General features: G+C 45.8%; 1 protein-coding gene across 1 annotated transcript in view; it reads left to right on the forward strand.

Moving 5' to 3' along the window:
• The window catches only part of LOC147711055 (uncharacterized protein C1orf50 homolog), a 78555-nt gene that overhangs the window by 42659 nt on the left and 18687 nt on the right, over positions 1 to 17209 (forward strand). The window contains exons 3-4 of the mRNA XM_086920106.1: positions 8333 to 8419; positions 13501 to 13632. Coding sequence (XP_086776232.1) covers positions 8333 to 8419; positions 13501 to 13632 — 219 coding nt within the window. The remainder of the gene's footprint in view (positions 1 to 8332; positions 8420 to 13500; positions 13633 to 17209) is intronic.

A 17209-nucleotide genomic window follows, 5' to 3' on the forward strand; every position in this document is an offset into this window, starting at 1 on the left:
GTACTGATAACATGAGTAAATTGCAACCACCGGATTCTACCAACCTAATGATTTTTTATATCTGTTGATATGTCTTTCCTTAGAGCATTGACATGATATGTAATTTCTATTGGTAAAAGTTGCAGCGAAAATGAGTTGCATCGTTTGCAGTTAACATTCTCCTGTGGAAAGTGCTCGACCCAAATATACTAAGAATGGATGTCACAACACTGAGTCAAATGCACTTTTAGCAACCTAGAGCAGAGATCCACAAACAACAACATTGCAGTGGCTCACCAAGAAGATAATAGATTCAATTACGTAGAGTTAACTGGTAAAGCAGGTTCTCATTTGTTATTCCGCTGCTGTTGTTGACTTTTAACTGCCTACAATTCCTCTGATAGCTTGCTGTTGGGGCCATGAGTATTTGATTAAAGCAACAGGTAGGGAGATGCACTTTGGCAAGATAGCTAGTTAGCTCTCTTGAATTGCACTGACCTTCAAAAACTTAACAGATGGTGTATATGTATATATATATATATATATATATATATATATATATATATATATATATACTGCTCCCATCGTAGTTCAAGATGTGCAAGGGTAGGTATATCTGAAGGCTACAGGTTTAGGGGAGCGCCTGTCAGAACCATGGAGGAGTAAAGGAAAGGGTCAGAGACTGTAATACTGGCCTCCAAGAAGGTGTACACCGCATTGCTGATTCTGAAGTACTGTGCAAGTGCAGAGCATATAATTTATAGTTTCAGAGTTTTGCATATAATTGAGACACCATCTGGGGGATGAGCCCGCTCATCTTCAACGGGTTTTTAACTTCCACAATCTTGCTAGCATTTATAGAAAGTGGGTCTCCATCCTCCAGTTGTGAGGTACCACAGTGCTTTACTGCGTCCGTGGCGGAGCATACAATTGACGAAAATGCACTTCCCTTCACAAATGTGTTATTTGGTTCCTCTTTTACTAAATATGATCACTAAATCATCAGCCATCATTTTCGAGAACATCTTGGAAGTCCTTCTTTTGAATGGCCTCCACCATCTACCTCCAGGCCTCCTTCAGTGACAATTTTCGAATTATTTTGATGAACCGTTTACATTTTTTGCACAAAAGTCTATAATGGCCCAAGACGTCCTCCTTCTCATCATGGGCAGTCCTGCGTGGCATTCTAATTAGTCTGTACTTAATTCTGTATTTGGTATCGAAATCAGAGATTGCAAATTTCTCCTAGCCTAACACGCCTCTCCACAGCAGTGGCTTTGACCACTTTTTCCTTTTGTCTCATAAAATTGTTCAAGGTCACCTGATCAGGAGTCCTTTCAAACTTGATCTGTCCTTTCAGTATTTAAACTACTTGGTTCCAATTGCGAATTTCCCTGTCTCTGGTAATAGGGATACATTACGGTCTAAGGATTTTCTTTAACCACATCCATGCACGATGCACGGAATCGCTGTGCTGGTGACCGAGTGGTTCTGTAACGGCCCGGCCGCCGCGCCTGCGCTGCAGTGATTTCGCGCCTGCGCGGCACGTTCTATTGAGCGGGCGGGGCTGTGACGGAACCACTCCGTCACAAGCACAGCGCGCCCGAGGCTCGTGACTGAGTGGTTCCGTCACGAGCATGGCGGCGCCGCGTGGCCCCCCCTCCTCACTAGCGCTGCGGCGGAATTAACGCCGCAGCCAAGGGGTTAATAGCTGTATGAACGTTGCCTTTTAATTCTATCAGTAGCTGGTAAAGCTGTAACTGACCTAATTGGAAGGTGATCAGTCCCTTCCCAATCCAACACTTCAAATGTTTCTTTGTATCCTCTAATTGCCTAGCAGTCTACATACATGTAATCAATTGGATGGCTGAGCGAACCTCTAATGAACATTTTTGGCTGGCTGCTCCCTGGGAACCTGCCACTAAGCATCTTCAGGCATGCGGTGTAGTATATGGAACAGCATGGTCCTGGGATCCACTTGAGACCGAATTAGGGGACAAAGGATCTGTTAGAGATCGGTATGCGTAGTTAGGATAGTTATATACCGCACAAAGTAGTTAAAAACATTTTTTATTTACTGTTCGAGATATAAAATATTTTTTGATTTAGTGGCCGAGCTTGGTTAAAAACCCAGATCTCTGTTTTTCAAAACAAACTAGATGCTACGCCGTGTCTCCTTCCAAATTGTCTACAATCTGCATATTAAAAATACTTTTTTTAAATGCCAATCAGCAATGCACTCATTGTCGGGGCATTCACTTGTCCCGGTTTGCAATTCAGTGAATTGTTTGGTGTATTTTTTCATCCTGAAATGCACTCCTTAAGAACTAAAATAACTTTCAGAAGAAGGAATATACTCTTATACTTCTCTCCTCCAAAGTATTTGATGCAAACCTGGTCTTGGTGCCTTTCATACTCTTGAGATCTTCTTCCTTCCCTTCCCCTTGACTCGCTAAATATGCACGCTTTTGCTGTTTTCACTTTAAAAAGAGCAGTGATCCTTTCTGTTCTTTGTTAAATCCATTTTCTGCATATTATTGTCGGATTTTGCTGTGGAAAACTAATTGTTGCTCAAATTATGTATCTAGTGCAGTTTATTGCATGCTGCCAATAGCCTGTGTTCCATTTTATAAAAAGCATTACATTTTACTATTTGTTAACCAGGCTTGTTGACTTTTTGCAGATGAGGCACCTTTTAAGCTGTGGCGGGGTTCTCCCTGTAAAAGATTATTTTTTGGTAGAAGTAGCCTGGTGGCTGAGGAACATGGCCACTCTTTGTTTAATTTGTGTAGGTGGCTCCAGGTACCCACTATCAGCACATATTCCTTAGGACCCTGAGCTTTATAGCTGTCCCACTGACAGCAAGCCTGATTCTACGGCAACCACATACACAATTTATGTACTTTATCAGACACTGTGTTTAGTGCAGGAAGTGGTGCAGAACTTGCATAGTATGTGTAAGCTACTTGGCTGGCCCAGGGCTTTGTCTGATGTACGCATGTTGCACAAGTCCATGCTCGACGCACAAGTGAGTCGACACTCCCTAGTTCTTCAGTCTCACTGGACTGAGGATTCTTACATTATGAAATGCCTGCCCTATATGCCTGATCTGGCCCCTTGAAGCCTAGTCATGTGAGTAGATTGGATTATCAATCACCAGGTGGACTAAATATGGTACATGCAAGTGGATACCATGGCCTGTCTATAGCTTATCAGATACCACGTTGATGTTTGTTTCCTTCAGGAGACGCACCTACTTCCTGCTACTTCATCTAGGCTACTATCTCGTCACTGGGGTGAATCGTACACTTCCTTCTATTCTAACTACTCATGCAGCGTCTCTATCCTTTTCAAAAGGGGCCTCCTTGGTACAACACTCACACTTCCATTGACTTGGAGGGCCGCTATGTGATCCTTGCTGGCACACTTTACAATCAACCGCTGATACTAGCGGCACTTTATGGCCCTAACTCTGACGACCCAGACTTTCTCACACATGTCTGGGAACTTATTTCCACCCTGGGGCCCCATTCCCTGATTTGGGGGATGACATTAATATAGCTCCCTCGCAGGCGCTGACCGCTCTGGAGACGGCATCCAACACCCATAGGCCACTACCCTTCTCCACTCAATTATGGCTAACTCTCTGCTGGACGCCTGGTGACATGCACAGCCTGGAAAGCGCGAGGGAACCTGCATTATGGGCTTGCTTGGATCCCGGTCCCGCCTCGACCTCCGGATCACTACCCGTGATATTACCTCTTGGACCACCTCCGTGGACCACATGGCCCGCACTCTGTCCGACCGTGCCCCCGTGCGCCTATGTCTGCGACTCCCGCTCGCACTTCGCCGCATGTTCGCGTGGCGCCTACCTCCTAATGCCCTCCACGACGCCGCCTTCCGTGAGAACATACACAGCACCATCATTGCCTATTTCAAACACAGCGCAGGCTCTGTCGAGTCGCCCTCAACCCTCTGGGAGGCCTTCAAGATTGTGATCCGGGGGGAATGCATTGCCAGGCGCCCATGACCAGGGAGGTTGTCTGCTTTGGCTTTCTCTCCGTAGTCCCGGTCAACTGGAGAAGATCTGTCCTTTTTCCACTCACGGACGCGACCAAGCGATTCACTCCTGATTGCCCATTTGTTTGAGTGACTGACCCCACCAGGTACCTGGGCATCTGGTTAAGAAGTGATGTGGACGAACTGTGGAGGTCCAAATTCGGCAGGACAATGGACTGGCTGGAAACCTAGATACTTGCATGGCAAAAACTCCCTCTATCACTGGCTGGGCGCATCGCCATCGCTAAAATGGTTGTACTCCCTAAACTCCTATGCCTCTTTTTAAATATTACCATTCCTCTCATGTCACAGTTCTTCCAAAAACGATGCTATAATATTATCACATTGGTTTGGGACAGTCGCCAGCCCAGAACGCCTATGACCTTTTAACACTACCCTTGGTCCGGGCCTGCGATTTCAAACTCTACGCGCTGTGAGCCCAAGCCAGTTTTCTCCACTTCTGGATTCATCCAACACCTTTCCAGCGCCATGTGGTGGTCGAGGCAGACCTTGCCTCTCCAGGGCTAATGCAGACTGCACATTTTTGCCGCAGAAAGTCCCCTGTGGCGTATCGACACGGTTGAGTGTTTGCGCTGGGCCTGGGATGGGCTGCGCAAATACACCAGCGCCGGTACGCTCTACGCGTCATCCTTGCAACTCGCCAGCAATCCGTCGTTTCCCCCACTGCAGACAGCGGGTATGGCCCGCCGCGCAGCTGACTGGAGTATTCACACCATTGCCGACATCTACCCAGACAATAATTTCTTCACTCTTCATGAAAACGCTTCTCAACTCGATAAGCTACTCTACTATCAGATCAGAGCAACATGCAAAAGTGACAACCCCATGTTTCCACGTTACCCCCAGCCCAACGCTGTGCTTGAGTTTGTTCACTCCTCTAACTCTCCACGGAAAATGGTCACAAGACTTTATGCTCGTACACTAGCTGCTTCCTCCATCAACACTGAACGTGCCGGCAACGCATGGGGTGCAGACTTAGAAAGAGATCTCTCTCCCGAACACTGGCAATACTGCTGCACCCAAATCAAACGCATCTCCCCCAACTATCACCTGCGGCTAGTTCAATTTAAATATCTACACAGACTCTACTGCACCCCACATCATTATACAAGATGGGCCTGATGGACAGCGACAGATGTGTGCGCTGCTCAGCACCTGGTGCGGACTTCGCCCACCTGGCCTGGTTGTGTCCCAAGGTTTCCTTGTTCTGTCTGGAGGTGTGCCCCGCCATTAGCAAAATTACACTTGAGCACATCACCCCTGACCTCTGCTGTGCCTCTTGAGTTATGTCATGCACGTATCAGATGCTAACCGCTAATTGATTGTGATGCTCCTGGTGCTTGCCAAGCGTCGGGTGGCCCTTTACTTGGGACGTAAACCGGCACCCCAGGTCAAACGCTGGTTGGATGATGCAGCCCATTGTCAGACGCTCCTTGGCAAATTCTGGGATTTGATACCAGCGGCTTGCATACCCCCAGACATATGGGCCCCTTCATTTTCTACCTCCACCGACTGGCCACCCCAGGTGAACCTGTAACTGACTCCCCTATCACTGACACTCAGATTGCCTGTGATGACTCTGCCCCTGACTACTTGAACCCCTCTACAGTGCAACAACCATAGCTCATATGTAGATGTACTGCGCCATGTTAACATCTAACTATCAACTGCTCTGTATTGTTGATTTTATCTGTAAGTGCAACCATTATTATACTAACTGATGGAGTGACAACCTGTAACATGCCTTAATTTCTTTTTCAATTCCCGCCAGCTGGGATCGGAAGACAGACTTCCAACCCCGGCTGGCGGGGATATTGCAAGTATCAATGCCCGTCTTGTAGATTCGTTCCCGGACAATCACCGGTAATATCCATTACCGCGCTCCTTGCCTCTCCTTATTGAAGCAGTAACCTCAGCATTTGAGGATACTTACTATTGAGAGAGGACCATATCCTTCTAAATGACCACTAAATACAGCAATCCTGACGGTCCCAGTCAAATTTATGACAACAGGCCCTAAGTGATTCGTGAAGCTCTGCCCTCACCCTGGGCAACTACTCGCAACTAATTTTTGGACCTGCAGTAATCACTGTTACTGTGAACTACAACTGCATCCAAGCTGTGGCTTTCGTGGAAACTGAATCTAGTCTATTTACTGGCATCAAGAAGAACCCAGAATATTCAGAAGGACTTCTGCAAATTGGGCAGCCACATTGTGTTGCTCGTCCCCAGAATCTCTGTCCTGAAGAGACCCAATAACGCTAGAGGGTCAAAACGTCATCGACTGTTTTTCTTAAAAGGGAGAGCTTCCAACAAACCATAGTTGTCCATGAAGAATTGATTGTATTTCATCTCTAATTGGCTCCTCTTTTATTTACCAACAACCACCACCACAATTTTTCCAGTTGCAACATTGATGTTCCACTGCCTTGGTTCTGGTCACTTCACTGGGGTTAACAAATCACTTTAAAATGTGATGTATATAATGTAAATACACAGAGTAAATATTTTATGCCTTTTGTATGTGAAATTCTGTTATGCATAATAAATAACACTCACTTCGGCTGAAGTGAGGACTACAAAAATCTTGTTCTGTGTACCTTCACGTAAAACCCTGTTAAAATAATTGTGTGCCTAATTGAGCTACGGTTTCATTCTAGATTTGCTGTTCTGATTGAGTTAAGCAGGATATTCTAATTGCTGCAAACATTTATAATATTTATGGAAAATGAGTTCCTTGTGAACACTGTCTCTGCTAACAGCAATACCCAGTTCGCAAGGACATATTGGTCGCTCTTGTTTTTTGTGTGAGAATTGCTTGGTGTATTACCCATGAGAAAATGTATAAATTCACAAGCCTGGCCATTTGCACTATAACATAGTCTTGTAGGTCCATTGTAATTGAAGTGTCTGAAAGATGTCAACAAATGGGAAGTTGCAAATTGGATCTGTTCAAGATCTGGTCAACTTCGAAGGGATATGCTCATAGTGTAATAATTGGTTAAATTGCCTCAAGCTTAATTGGCAGATTAGAGCTCTTGTTGACCTCTTGGACGCTCATGACAAGCTCAGCTCGTCATGAGCCATGGTGCTCCGGTGCTCATGACGAGCTGAGCTCGTCATGACCGCGCCTGTTCCGTGGAACGCTCGCACGCTGGGCTGATTCCCCTGCTGTGCTGAACGTTCCATTGGAGCGGGCGCGGTCATGACAAGCTCAGCTTGTCATGAGCACCGGAGCGCCGTGGCTCATGACAAGCTGACCTCGTCATGAGCATGGGGGCGCTGTATGCGCCGTCCCCCAGCACAGCGAGGGAATTCAGCCAGCGGCAAAGGGGTTAATAACTGTTTTGTTTGTTACGCAGTTTTATATAGCACAAATTTGACCCGAAGGTTTTGGGTATCAGACCGCTTTACATGAGCACCAGTTGCATGAGGACACATTCCTTTTTGTTAGGCACGGGGAGATTAAGTGGTTTGCCCAGAATCCTGGGATGCTGAGCGTCATTGCCGAGACTCTAACCCGGTTCCCCAGATTCGAGTTAGACCTCCCTAGCCGTTAGGCCAACTCCTCTCCCCAGCTTTGAATACAATGTTTAAAACTCTCTGCTTGGAAGACAGAAATGTATGCAAGTAAGCTTGCACCTACAATTTGTGAACCTCTGATTTACATTGAATTCCCAAAGAATTCCAGGCGTAGATGTGAGAAAATGTCACTTGGAGATTCCCAAAAGTAAATGCACGTGTAAACGAAATGGAATTGAACGTGTACCTTTCGCTCATGCAGAAGTTCCACAATAAATTACATTTACACTATCTAACGTTTTTGTTTGTTTTGCCCTGGACAAATATTTATCTCCATAAAGAAGCCCTTTCCCAACACACCGACCAATTTTGGAGATGACGTGGAACAGGTTTGTTGATTCCCACAACCCTGTGTGTTTGTGAAGGTTCCCTACCTATTGCATATGTTCCTGCCCTGCAATGCTCACTAGCCATTCTTGTGCCAAGATTAATTTGCACATTTTGGGGTAATATAAGTAGGAGTAAATCATGAGTATACATGGTTCAAGGACCATATCGTACCTGTTCTCCTGAAATTCACAGGGTGTGGAACGTGTTTGTGGCTGATGAATAAGAGTGGAGCAACTCACATTGAAATGTTTGCAGTCAGCGCATGCAAATTGGCCTCTACGATATGCAGTATTATAATAAAATAGCCAAGAAATGCTTAATTGTGGATGTTGGAGTTTGAAAATGTGGCTTTTTTTCCCAGGCTGATGAATTCATCAGAGCCAATGCTTGTAACAAGCTGACTGTTATTGCTGAGCAGATTCGTTTCTTGCAACAACAGGCACGGAAGGTAAGACATTTTCCTGAAACAATGTATGTTTTTGTGTCAATGATTTGGAAAAATCATATAGATTTGATAACTTTATTGTATTTGATTGAGCTCTCAATAAGCAGAGGTGGCTGCATACTTAGTTTTTAAGATTCAAAATTGAGAACAATTGTTGATAAATTTGGATACTCGAGGCACATGAGCAAAAGGCTGGAGTTTACTCATTATTTCTTAGTAAATCCATATCTTTTTATCCAAAGTGCTCATTGTACATTCATGTTTTCGTTTAATTTGATAAAGATATTTGGATAGGTATATGTTTACATACAATCCTAAGGCATAAAAATAAATGGGGTTCACATATTTCATGAATTTTTGTCACATTAATATATCCATTTTTTTATTAGTTCTGGCTGTCAGTGGCCTATCTGTGACGCGAAAAATAGACTAGTAATGAGAAGTGCTGGTATGATAAATGACGTACGTTACATTCCCATAAAAAATTCCCGATACAGTGAACGATTGCCTTGGAGTATAAGTTTGTGCAAAGCACTTCCTTATTAAAATTTGTTTTTAGGCTGTAGTTTGCTGTCCCAGTAGAAGACTAAGGTTTAGACCTACTGCATGTACAGTGGTAGCGTTTTTCAGGACTTGTGAGGCGCTGCACACTTATTCAAGTTCATTACACGTATTTCCTTTTCATGCCAAATAGTGAGGTTCCCTAATCTTGTTTCTACCTCATGCCTCTTTCCTCTGCTAGCATGCATTTCTTGTCTTTTTATCCCACTTTTCCATTTTGGTTTTCTCTTCCCTTTTCACTGTTTTCCTATCTTTCTTGTACTCTTTTTTTAATTTCTGTCTTTTTCTCTCTCTCTGTGGGTCTGAGTGTGACGATGAAACATACATTGAAGTCCTTAATGATGAGTTCTGGGGCCTAGCACCTGCAGCCAATCAATTAATCAGGGGTTTATAAATCACCTTCGAGGGTCTCAATGCGCTGGGGGTTAGGAGGCAGCTCTGTTGAGTGCTGGGGTCATCCGAAGGTCTTGAGATCCTTCCTGAACTGTAACCGCATGGGAGCTTGCCTGAGGTCATTCCAGGCCTTAGCTGGGAAGCAGGAGAAGGACTTTTCTCCCATTTTGGTCTTGGTCTTGTAGATGCTTGGAACGGTGGCCCGAGAAAGGTCAGCTGATCGGAGGTGTCTTTTGGTTGCGTGGAAGGAGAGGCGGTTGTTCAGGTATGTTTGTCCCGTGTTGTGAAGGGCCTTTGATGCGTGAGTGAGGAGTTAGGTTATTCTTCTTTCGACTGGGAGCCAGTGGAGATCTCGGAGGTTTTGAGTGATGTGGCTGCGACGGGGGATGTCTATTATCAGTTTTGGAGTATGCGGAGGGTGTTGAAGCAGGTCGAGCATATGGCATTGATCTGGCGGTTCATTGTGAGCGATGAGTATAGTATGATGCCACGGTTTCGTGCGTGGTCTGTTGGGGAAGGGGGGAGTTCCGAAGGCAGCGAGCCACCAGGAATCGTCCCATGTGGAGAGGGTGAAACCAACAATGAGGACTTCTGTTTTCTTGAAGTTGAGTTTCAGGCAGCTGTTCTTCATCCAGGTGGTGATGGCTTTCATCCCTTCTTGGAAGTTGTGTTTGGTGATGTTGGGTACGTTGGTGAGGAAGAGGATAAGCTGGGTGTTGGCGTAGGAGACAACGTTGAGCCCTTGGATTCTGACGATGGTTGCGAAGGGGGCCATGTAGATGTTGAAGAGGGTGGGGCTGAGGGAGGATCCCTGGGGCACTCCACAGTTAATCTCTGTTGGTTCCAAGAGGTAGGGCAGGAGTCTGACTCGCTGAGTTCTGCTGGTGAGAAATGAGCATACCAGTCTAGGGCCTTGCTGCGGATGCCGGTGTCGTGGAGTCTGGTGGCTAGGGTGTGGTGGGAGACTGTGTCGAAGGCGGTCGAGAGGTCAAGGAGGATGAGGCTGCAGTTTGACCCTGGTCTAGGAGGGAGCGAATGTAGTCATTGGCGGCGAGTAAGGCTGTCTCGGTGCTGTGGTTGCTGCTGAATCCAGATAGGGAGATGTCCAGGACATTGCTAGCTTCATTGAAGTTTGCTAGATGGGTGTTGACGGCCTTTTCGATGCCTTTGCCGTGAATGGAAGCTGGGAGATGAGCCGGAAGTTTTTGAGGTCCGTCAGGTCTGCAGAGGTTTTCTACAGGGGAGGGGGGACTTCGGCATGTTTCGAGTCATCGGGGAAGATGGCGGTCTTGAAAGAGCAGTTGATCTTCTGACCAAGTTTGGCTGTGATAGCCGCAGCTGCTCTGTGGAAGATGTGTGGTGGGCAGCGGTCTGACGGTGCTCTGGGGTGGAATGCTTCTCATGGTCTTTAAGATGTCTTCCGTCGTGAGTGGGGTCCAATTAAACAGGGTCTGTTGGGTAGTGTTTGGAGGGCGAGCTGGAGCGGTGCGGAGGTCTTGGTTATAGAAGTTGGCATAGAACAACTGAATCTTGAGGTGGAAGTGGTGCTGAGTCTGTTGCAGAGGTCTTGGGAGGGAGGGACGTCTACTGTTTTGCAGCAGGGTTTGACAAATTCTTTGATGATGGGAAAGAGTTCTTTGGTATTATGAGCATTGGTGAGGATTCTGTCTTGGAAGGATTTCTTCTTTGTGGATTTGATGAGTTGATGGTGGCTGCTCTGTAGGCGGCGCTTGTTTCCGAGGTTTTGTTGTTCCTCCGTGTCTTTTCGAGTTGTCGGCAGGAGCGTTTGGATTCTTTGAGTGCATGGGTGAACCAGCTTGCTTTCATGATGTGGCTTTCTTGAGGGGGGCGAGTGTTTTGTGATCCAGCGGTGGAGGTTGCGTGCTGCAGTGTTTGCACCAGGCGTAGTCGGTGGTGGGGTGCTGATGAGGGCGGAGGTAAGCTGGTCTTGGCGGACTTTTTTCCAGCTTCTACGGGGAGGTGGCGGGTGTGCTTGTATACAATATTTTTTTAAGGAGAAGTGGAGGAGAAGTGGATGCAGTGATGATCTGTCCAGAGGAGTTCCGTTGTGTGGCTGAAGGAGACTGTTTCCTTCTGCGAAGACTGGGTCGAGTGTGTGTCCTACTGTGTGCGTGGAGGTGGTGACTAGGTGCTTCAGTCCTATGTTGGCAAGATTCCCTTGGAGGTAGGCCGTCTTAAGGTCTTCGTGGTTGTCCAGGTGGAAGTTTAGGTCTCCGAGTAAGATGTAGTCTGTGGAGGCGAGGGTGTGGGGTGCGATGAGGTTGGTGCTGGTATCATTGAAGGGAGTGCGGTGACCAGGGCGGCTTGTAGATGAGGGATCCACAGAGTCGTTTGAGGGTTGGACAAGGTCCCTGGCGCTGGTCCTGGTCGGTTCGCGGACAGGCGCAGACGGGCTTGCCTTTGCGGCCATAAAGCGACGGTCATTAATTAGGGATTGAGAGGCAAGCGAGGCAGAACAGCAGAAGAGCAAAGTGCTCTCCCACTGCACCACCAGGGATTAGGCACAGCAAGAGCCTGCGAGTGGAGCAGGGCCTCGAACACCCTGCAACAGTGAGCTCAGGGCTCAAGGGCAGTACTCGATGGTGGAGTATCACGTGGGAGAGCACTCACCCTGGCCAGGACAGTGGTCTTGCTCTTCTTGCTGTGCAGCAGCCGCCATGAAGTAGGGATCGGGGGAGGGCAGGTCAACTGGGACCCGGGAAGGACACACTGGAGGGGGGAGGGGCTACGGAGGAAAAGCACAGGGGGAAAATTACTCAGGATAAAAGGAAACATAATGAGAAGGAAGATTAAAATAGAAAGATAATAAGGAGGAAAGAGGCAGAACTGCAGAAGAGCAGAGTGCTCTCCCACTGGACCTTCAGGGATGAGGCGCAGGCAGGAGCCTGCAGGTGAAGTAGGGTCTCGAACACCCTGCAACTGGAGTCTCAGGGCTCAGGGACAGTACTCTGTGGTGGAGCTGCGCGGGGAGACCAGGTCCACAGTTTACGTAAAATAGATGCATAAATTAAGTACTGCGGATGTATCATGATATTTGGTTTGAAAGAAGTCCAAACAAGCAGCTAGTTTAAGCTTGATTTTTGGACAGACTATTTTCAGTTTTCAGTGATGGTTGTCTCAATTTCTTGAAATGTATACCGTAAACCATAAAAAACAAATTGCTTCCACTTTTGTGCAAACACTAGACGATCAGTTACAATGAGTATCTGGTGGATGCAGGTGTGGAATGTAAATTTGTTTGGACACTGGACTAGATATCCCTATAGTTTAAAAAAAAATTGAAATTGTTCTAGTTATATAACATACCAGTTAGCGAAAAGCAGATTCTTCTGCAAGGTGAACCCCCGTTGGTATGATCTGTTTTGTCTTTGGACAATGCAGGGCCTTGTAATGTTCAAGTTTGGGCTCCTCATGTTTTATTGTTGTGGTACGTATGTGCTTTTTGTGGTCATGTTTAGTAACTTATCATTTCCTGAATGTAACTATGTATTGAAACACAAAAAAGTGAATTGATGAGCAGTATGGCGTTGTTACCATCTAGTGTATTGCTTTACGTCAGACTTCACCCACGTGTGGCTCGTGAGCTACAGGTAGCTCATCAGCTACCTGTCATTAGTTCTCCTGTGTGCTGCTCAGTTCACAAAATTAAAAGCATGTGCTTGATCAAATTAATATATGTATGCCAAAATTGAAAAGTGTGTATTATGCGAGATAAACATGTGTGTATCTTTGTAAATCATAAGCTTCTGTGGGAGTAAAATCGTTGATTCCCAAAATATATTTAAAGCTGATATACGAGTGATAAAATATGCAGCCTCAGGGAAACTGATTACTAATGTTATTTTCTTGGTGCCGGGGGTATCACAGTTTTGGCTATTATATATTACCCATGATGCACTAAGGTGACCACTGCTGGTAATTTTGCATACAAGGGCCAGTAATTTAATTTTGTTTCATGTGGTCACGATTTGTAGCTTGGAATGATTTTCACTCAATATAATTAGTTCTTTTTATAGAAACGTTTGGAGACCTCGGTTATACGATAATAGTTACTACATGATAATAGTTACTTCTATTTTATAGATTTCTCTTTTTCCGTTTCCAATAAGGTCCTGGAAGAGGCAAAAAGAGACGCTGATCTTCATCATGCTGCCTGTAATGTTGTGAAGAAACCAGGAAATACATATTACTTGTACAAGAGAGAAAGTGGACAGAGATATTTTTCAATCCTTTCACCTAAGGTGGGTGTTTTTGCATAAATAACATTAACAGCAGGCACTTTATGTGCCTCACCGTGTGGTATATGCAATTCGGACATATCGTTTGGCAAAGCATTTATATTTGTGGTGTGATATGTGACTTGTTAGCTCATGATTTGTACATTGAGCTGGAGTTATTGCTGCGGAAGTCATCATAACTGGAAATATCAGTGTTTTTTAGTGTTTGAATTGGAACCATAAGGCCCCTTCAACTGCTGTTTAGCCCTAGATTATTATTTTTGTTGTTGCTATGATACGACTAAGCAAATGGCTAGTTTTGATTGCACCCCTATCCTCCATGCGAACTGGATAGGACTTTATTTGGTCTGCAACAACTTCTGGGTGCAAGTTGTGGCATGCTTCCACACCCTTCACTTAGTTTATCTCACTTTCACGAGAGCCTAACTTTGACCATGGCTGTCGTTTTTTTTGTACATGGCATATTGCCTTTCTGAGCAGAGCAAGAGCCTTGGCCAATCCTCTGGCCTGTCCAAATACTACCCCGTCCCAATTCTCTGAGGCTAAAAGGCTAAAAAACAGAACCATTGGTGCTGCCCAGCAATTTTTGGCAGTAGGTTCACCCCTACTGCTAGTGCCTCTGTCCATGGGACCTGCCTGGCACGCTCTTAAGCAAGGCATTAACCTCATGTGCGTGCATCAGTGGTCTTTGACCTTGCTGAACGGTCTCAGCATGACAGGTCATCGCCTTCGAACAAGCCCTGCTTCTAAACCCATTTCCTCCAGGGCCTGCTGGGCAAAGTAGAAGGCTATGATTTGGGTGGATAAGGAAGCTCTTAGGCATTATCTTCATTTCCCTGTACCCGGACCCCATTGTGTACAGGTTACTTCAGCAATAACCAAGAATTATAATGGGTCTTCTGTTCTGGTTGGTCATAACCTGAAGCCTTGCCTGCCAAGCAGATGATGTGATTTTTAGCAAAGTTCCATTTATGTATCTCATGGAAAATGTACCTTGTGCCACCATCCCATTAACCACTTTATGGGTAGGTTTGGCTTTGAATGACAATAAATGTTTACATATGATAATAAATGTTTACATATTTATCGTCTGTGGACAGTTCCTGGACCCTTTGCCTGAACAGTCATTTATGTCACAAAAAGTTATTTTAATCTCCTTCGGGTTCAGAGTTCCAAGAGATATATTCGATTGAAAAACCTTTTTTTTTGCTCATAATTTTTGCCCTGCTCGAATCCACAGACAAACTTGGGGGGAACAAGTTTATCAACAATAGGTTGTCCTGGCAAGTTCTGTGGCATCCATCGTGGTGGGAGGGAAAGGGTGAATCAAAAAAACACTGTTTTCTATTTTAGGTCCCCTAGAAATCCTTTTTCTCCACTAAAATAAAATTGCTGAACGGAATTCAACCAAACTTACCATAGAAGTGTATTTGTGGAGTTGCCTTTGCTTGGTATGGTTTAAATCTGCTCAGTAATTTTGGAAAATGTGTGTTAAAATACATTTGGGTGGGTCTCAAAGTATCATATCAACCGGGGGGAACAATTGCGGACAATTTTTAACGGGGTCCAATGTACATGTCCTAAGAGATAGGGATCAACAACAGTTGTACAGAGTTCCCCAAATTGAGCCAACTAGGTGACTACATCTAACCTCTCTCTCGTGGAGTGTGACAGAAAAAAGTGAATGTGGTGAACCCTTATCGGAATTTAAGGATACCTCACACAAGTCAACGGTTGGACGACTTTTGTCATCCCACCCGATGATCGTCCAGTGTCATCATTGGTTTCCTGCTCCTACGACAAGCTGGCGGTGCAATGCCCGTCGGGCAGCACAGAGTGCTGCACTTTGGCGGAGTTCTTTTATTCCTTTGCCAAAGGGTGCGTGAGTGTGAGGGGCCTAAAAGTGCAATAGTGAGCGTGAGTGAAGTTATTTTAAAAAAGTCAGTAGAGTCCATTATGCACAGCTTTAATAGCATGGCTCACTGCTTTATTAAAAGAAAAATAGAGGGGTATTAAGGCGTGACGGGTAAGGTAATCAAGCCTTATTCAACCCTCAGTTAAAGTGCGGTCGTCATGTTTCTTGCCTCTAAGGCAATTCATCAGGACCAAAAGTGCTCATATAATTGCTACCGATGCCTCAGTGATTGGAGGAATCGAGTATACGACCTGGATTGTGTCGTCAGATCAACCCTTCATTTGAGGCCCTCCCTGGGACTAGGAAAGGAGACATAAGAAGGGTACAGTCAATAATATGTCTGTTGTCTTAAGAACATTATTGCACGTAAAAATGACATGCTGGTGATGCACTCCGTGAGGAGGGAGTACACAGATCCCATCAAGGGACGACACTCGTGTGAGAGAGGGTGTGAGGCTGAAGTAATAACGAGGTAAGACCGCGTCCTGCTAGTGACATCAGTGCTCTGCAATTGGCATGCATAATGGTCTTTGCATTATTTACATCTCATACCATGCTGAATGTCATCTATGAGTCATGCAGGCGTTGGTGAGTGTGCGCATTCACACACATACAACAATTGGAAAATGAAAAAGGAAAAAGAAACCATTGTAACACTCTAACTGCTTAAGGTGGACAAGTCGTGGCTAGCACCAATGTGATAAGAGTCCTTAACAAAAGTAATCTAATACACCGGGGATATAGTAAACAGCGGAGATCTTACCCGCAGTCCCCGGTTGGAGATCCCACCGACTGACCTCGTGGGGCCAGAACTATAAGTGATTCACCTGAAACAAGTAAGATCACCGCATGTCAGGGGATTATTTAGCGGCGAAGCTTACCGTTTGGCGTGGTGCCGCTTGAGGTACAACCACAGCGATCGTGAAGAACGCATGTGGAGAACCTCGCGTGGGATCAGAGCACCTTACCTTGTTAGTTACTGGCATCAGGCATCTAGTCACCTACCCCTCCCACGTCGGTATGTTCGAAGGACAGCCGGTCAACCGTGGAGCGTACCCGCCGCATAAGAAGGCGAGTAGCGCGGGCGCCATGGTAGGCGTGTGCGAGACGCGTTGCTAGGCAACATGATGCGGGTGTGGAAAGCGAGGATTACCCAGCCTGGCTGTGATGGCGGGTGTGGGCGCCATCTTGGAACAGGGGGAGTTGTTTTTTCGATGGCAGTACTGTGTTCTAGGACAAGGACAATCCGGTCCGAGTGCGGCTTATCTGGCTAACATTGTCCAAGGCACCGCATCATTCAGGCCGAGTTCGTCAGTGTGCAGACGATGTACCCATCTTTGCTCCAATCTAAAGAGCGCTTGTTGGCTTATTGTGGGTTGACACTCTAGAACAGTCCATCGCATGTTCTCTGTGGAATGGTTGTGTTCTCTGCAATGGTCGTAGAGTCTTGTGTGTGTCTTTAGGCACCGAATGTTACTATTGTGCTCCATGATGCGCTGTTTAACTGGGCGCATCGTCATCCCAATATAGAGCATCTTGCATGGGCAAATGAGAACATAGATACACCTTGGGCTATTGCAGTTGGTGTGTTTGTTCATGGTCCAAGTGAAGTCCCTCGGTAATTCAATGGTTTTACATTAGATGGTTTGGGGGCACACTACACAT

Source organism: Lissotriton vulgaris, chromosome 5 (genome assembly GCF_964263255.1).
Source record: "Lissotriton vulgaris chromosome 5, aLisVul1.2, whole genome shotgun sequence".
Taxonomy (NCBI): domain Eukaryota; kingdom Metazoa; phylum Chordata; class Amphibia; order Caudata; family Salamandridae; genus Lissotriton; species Lissotriton vulgaris.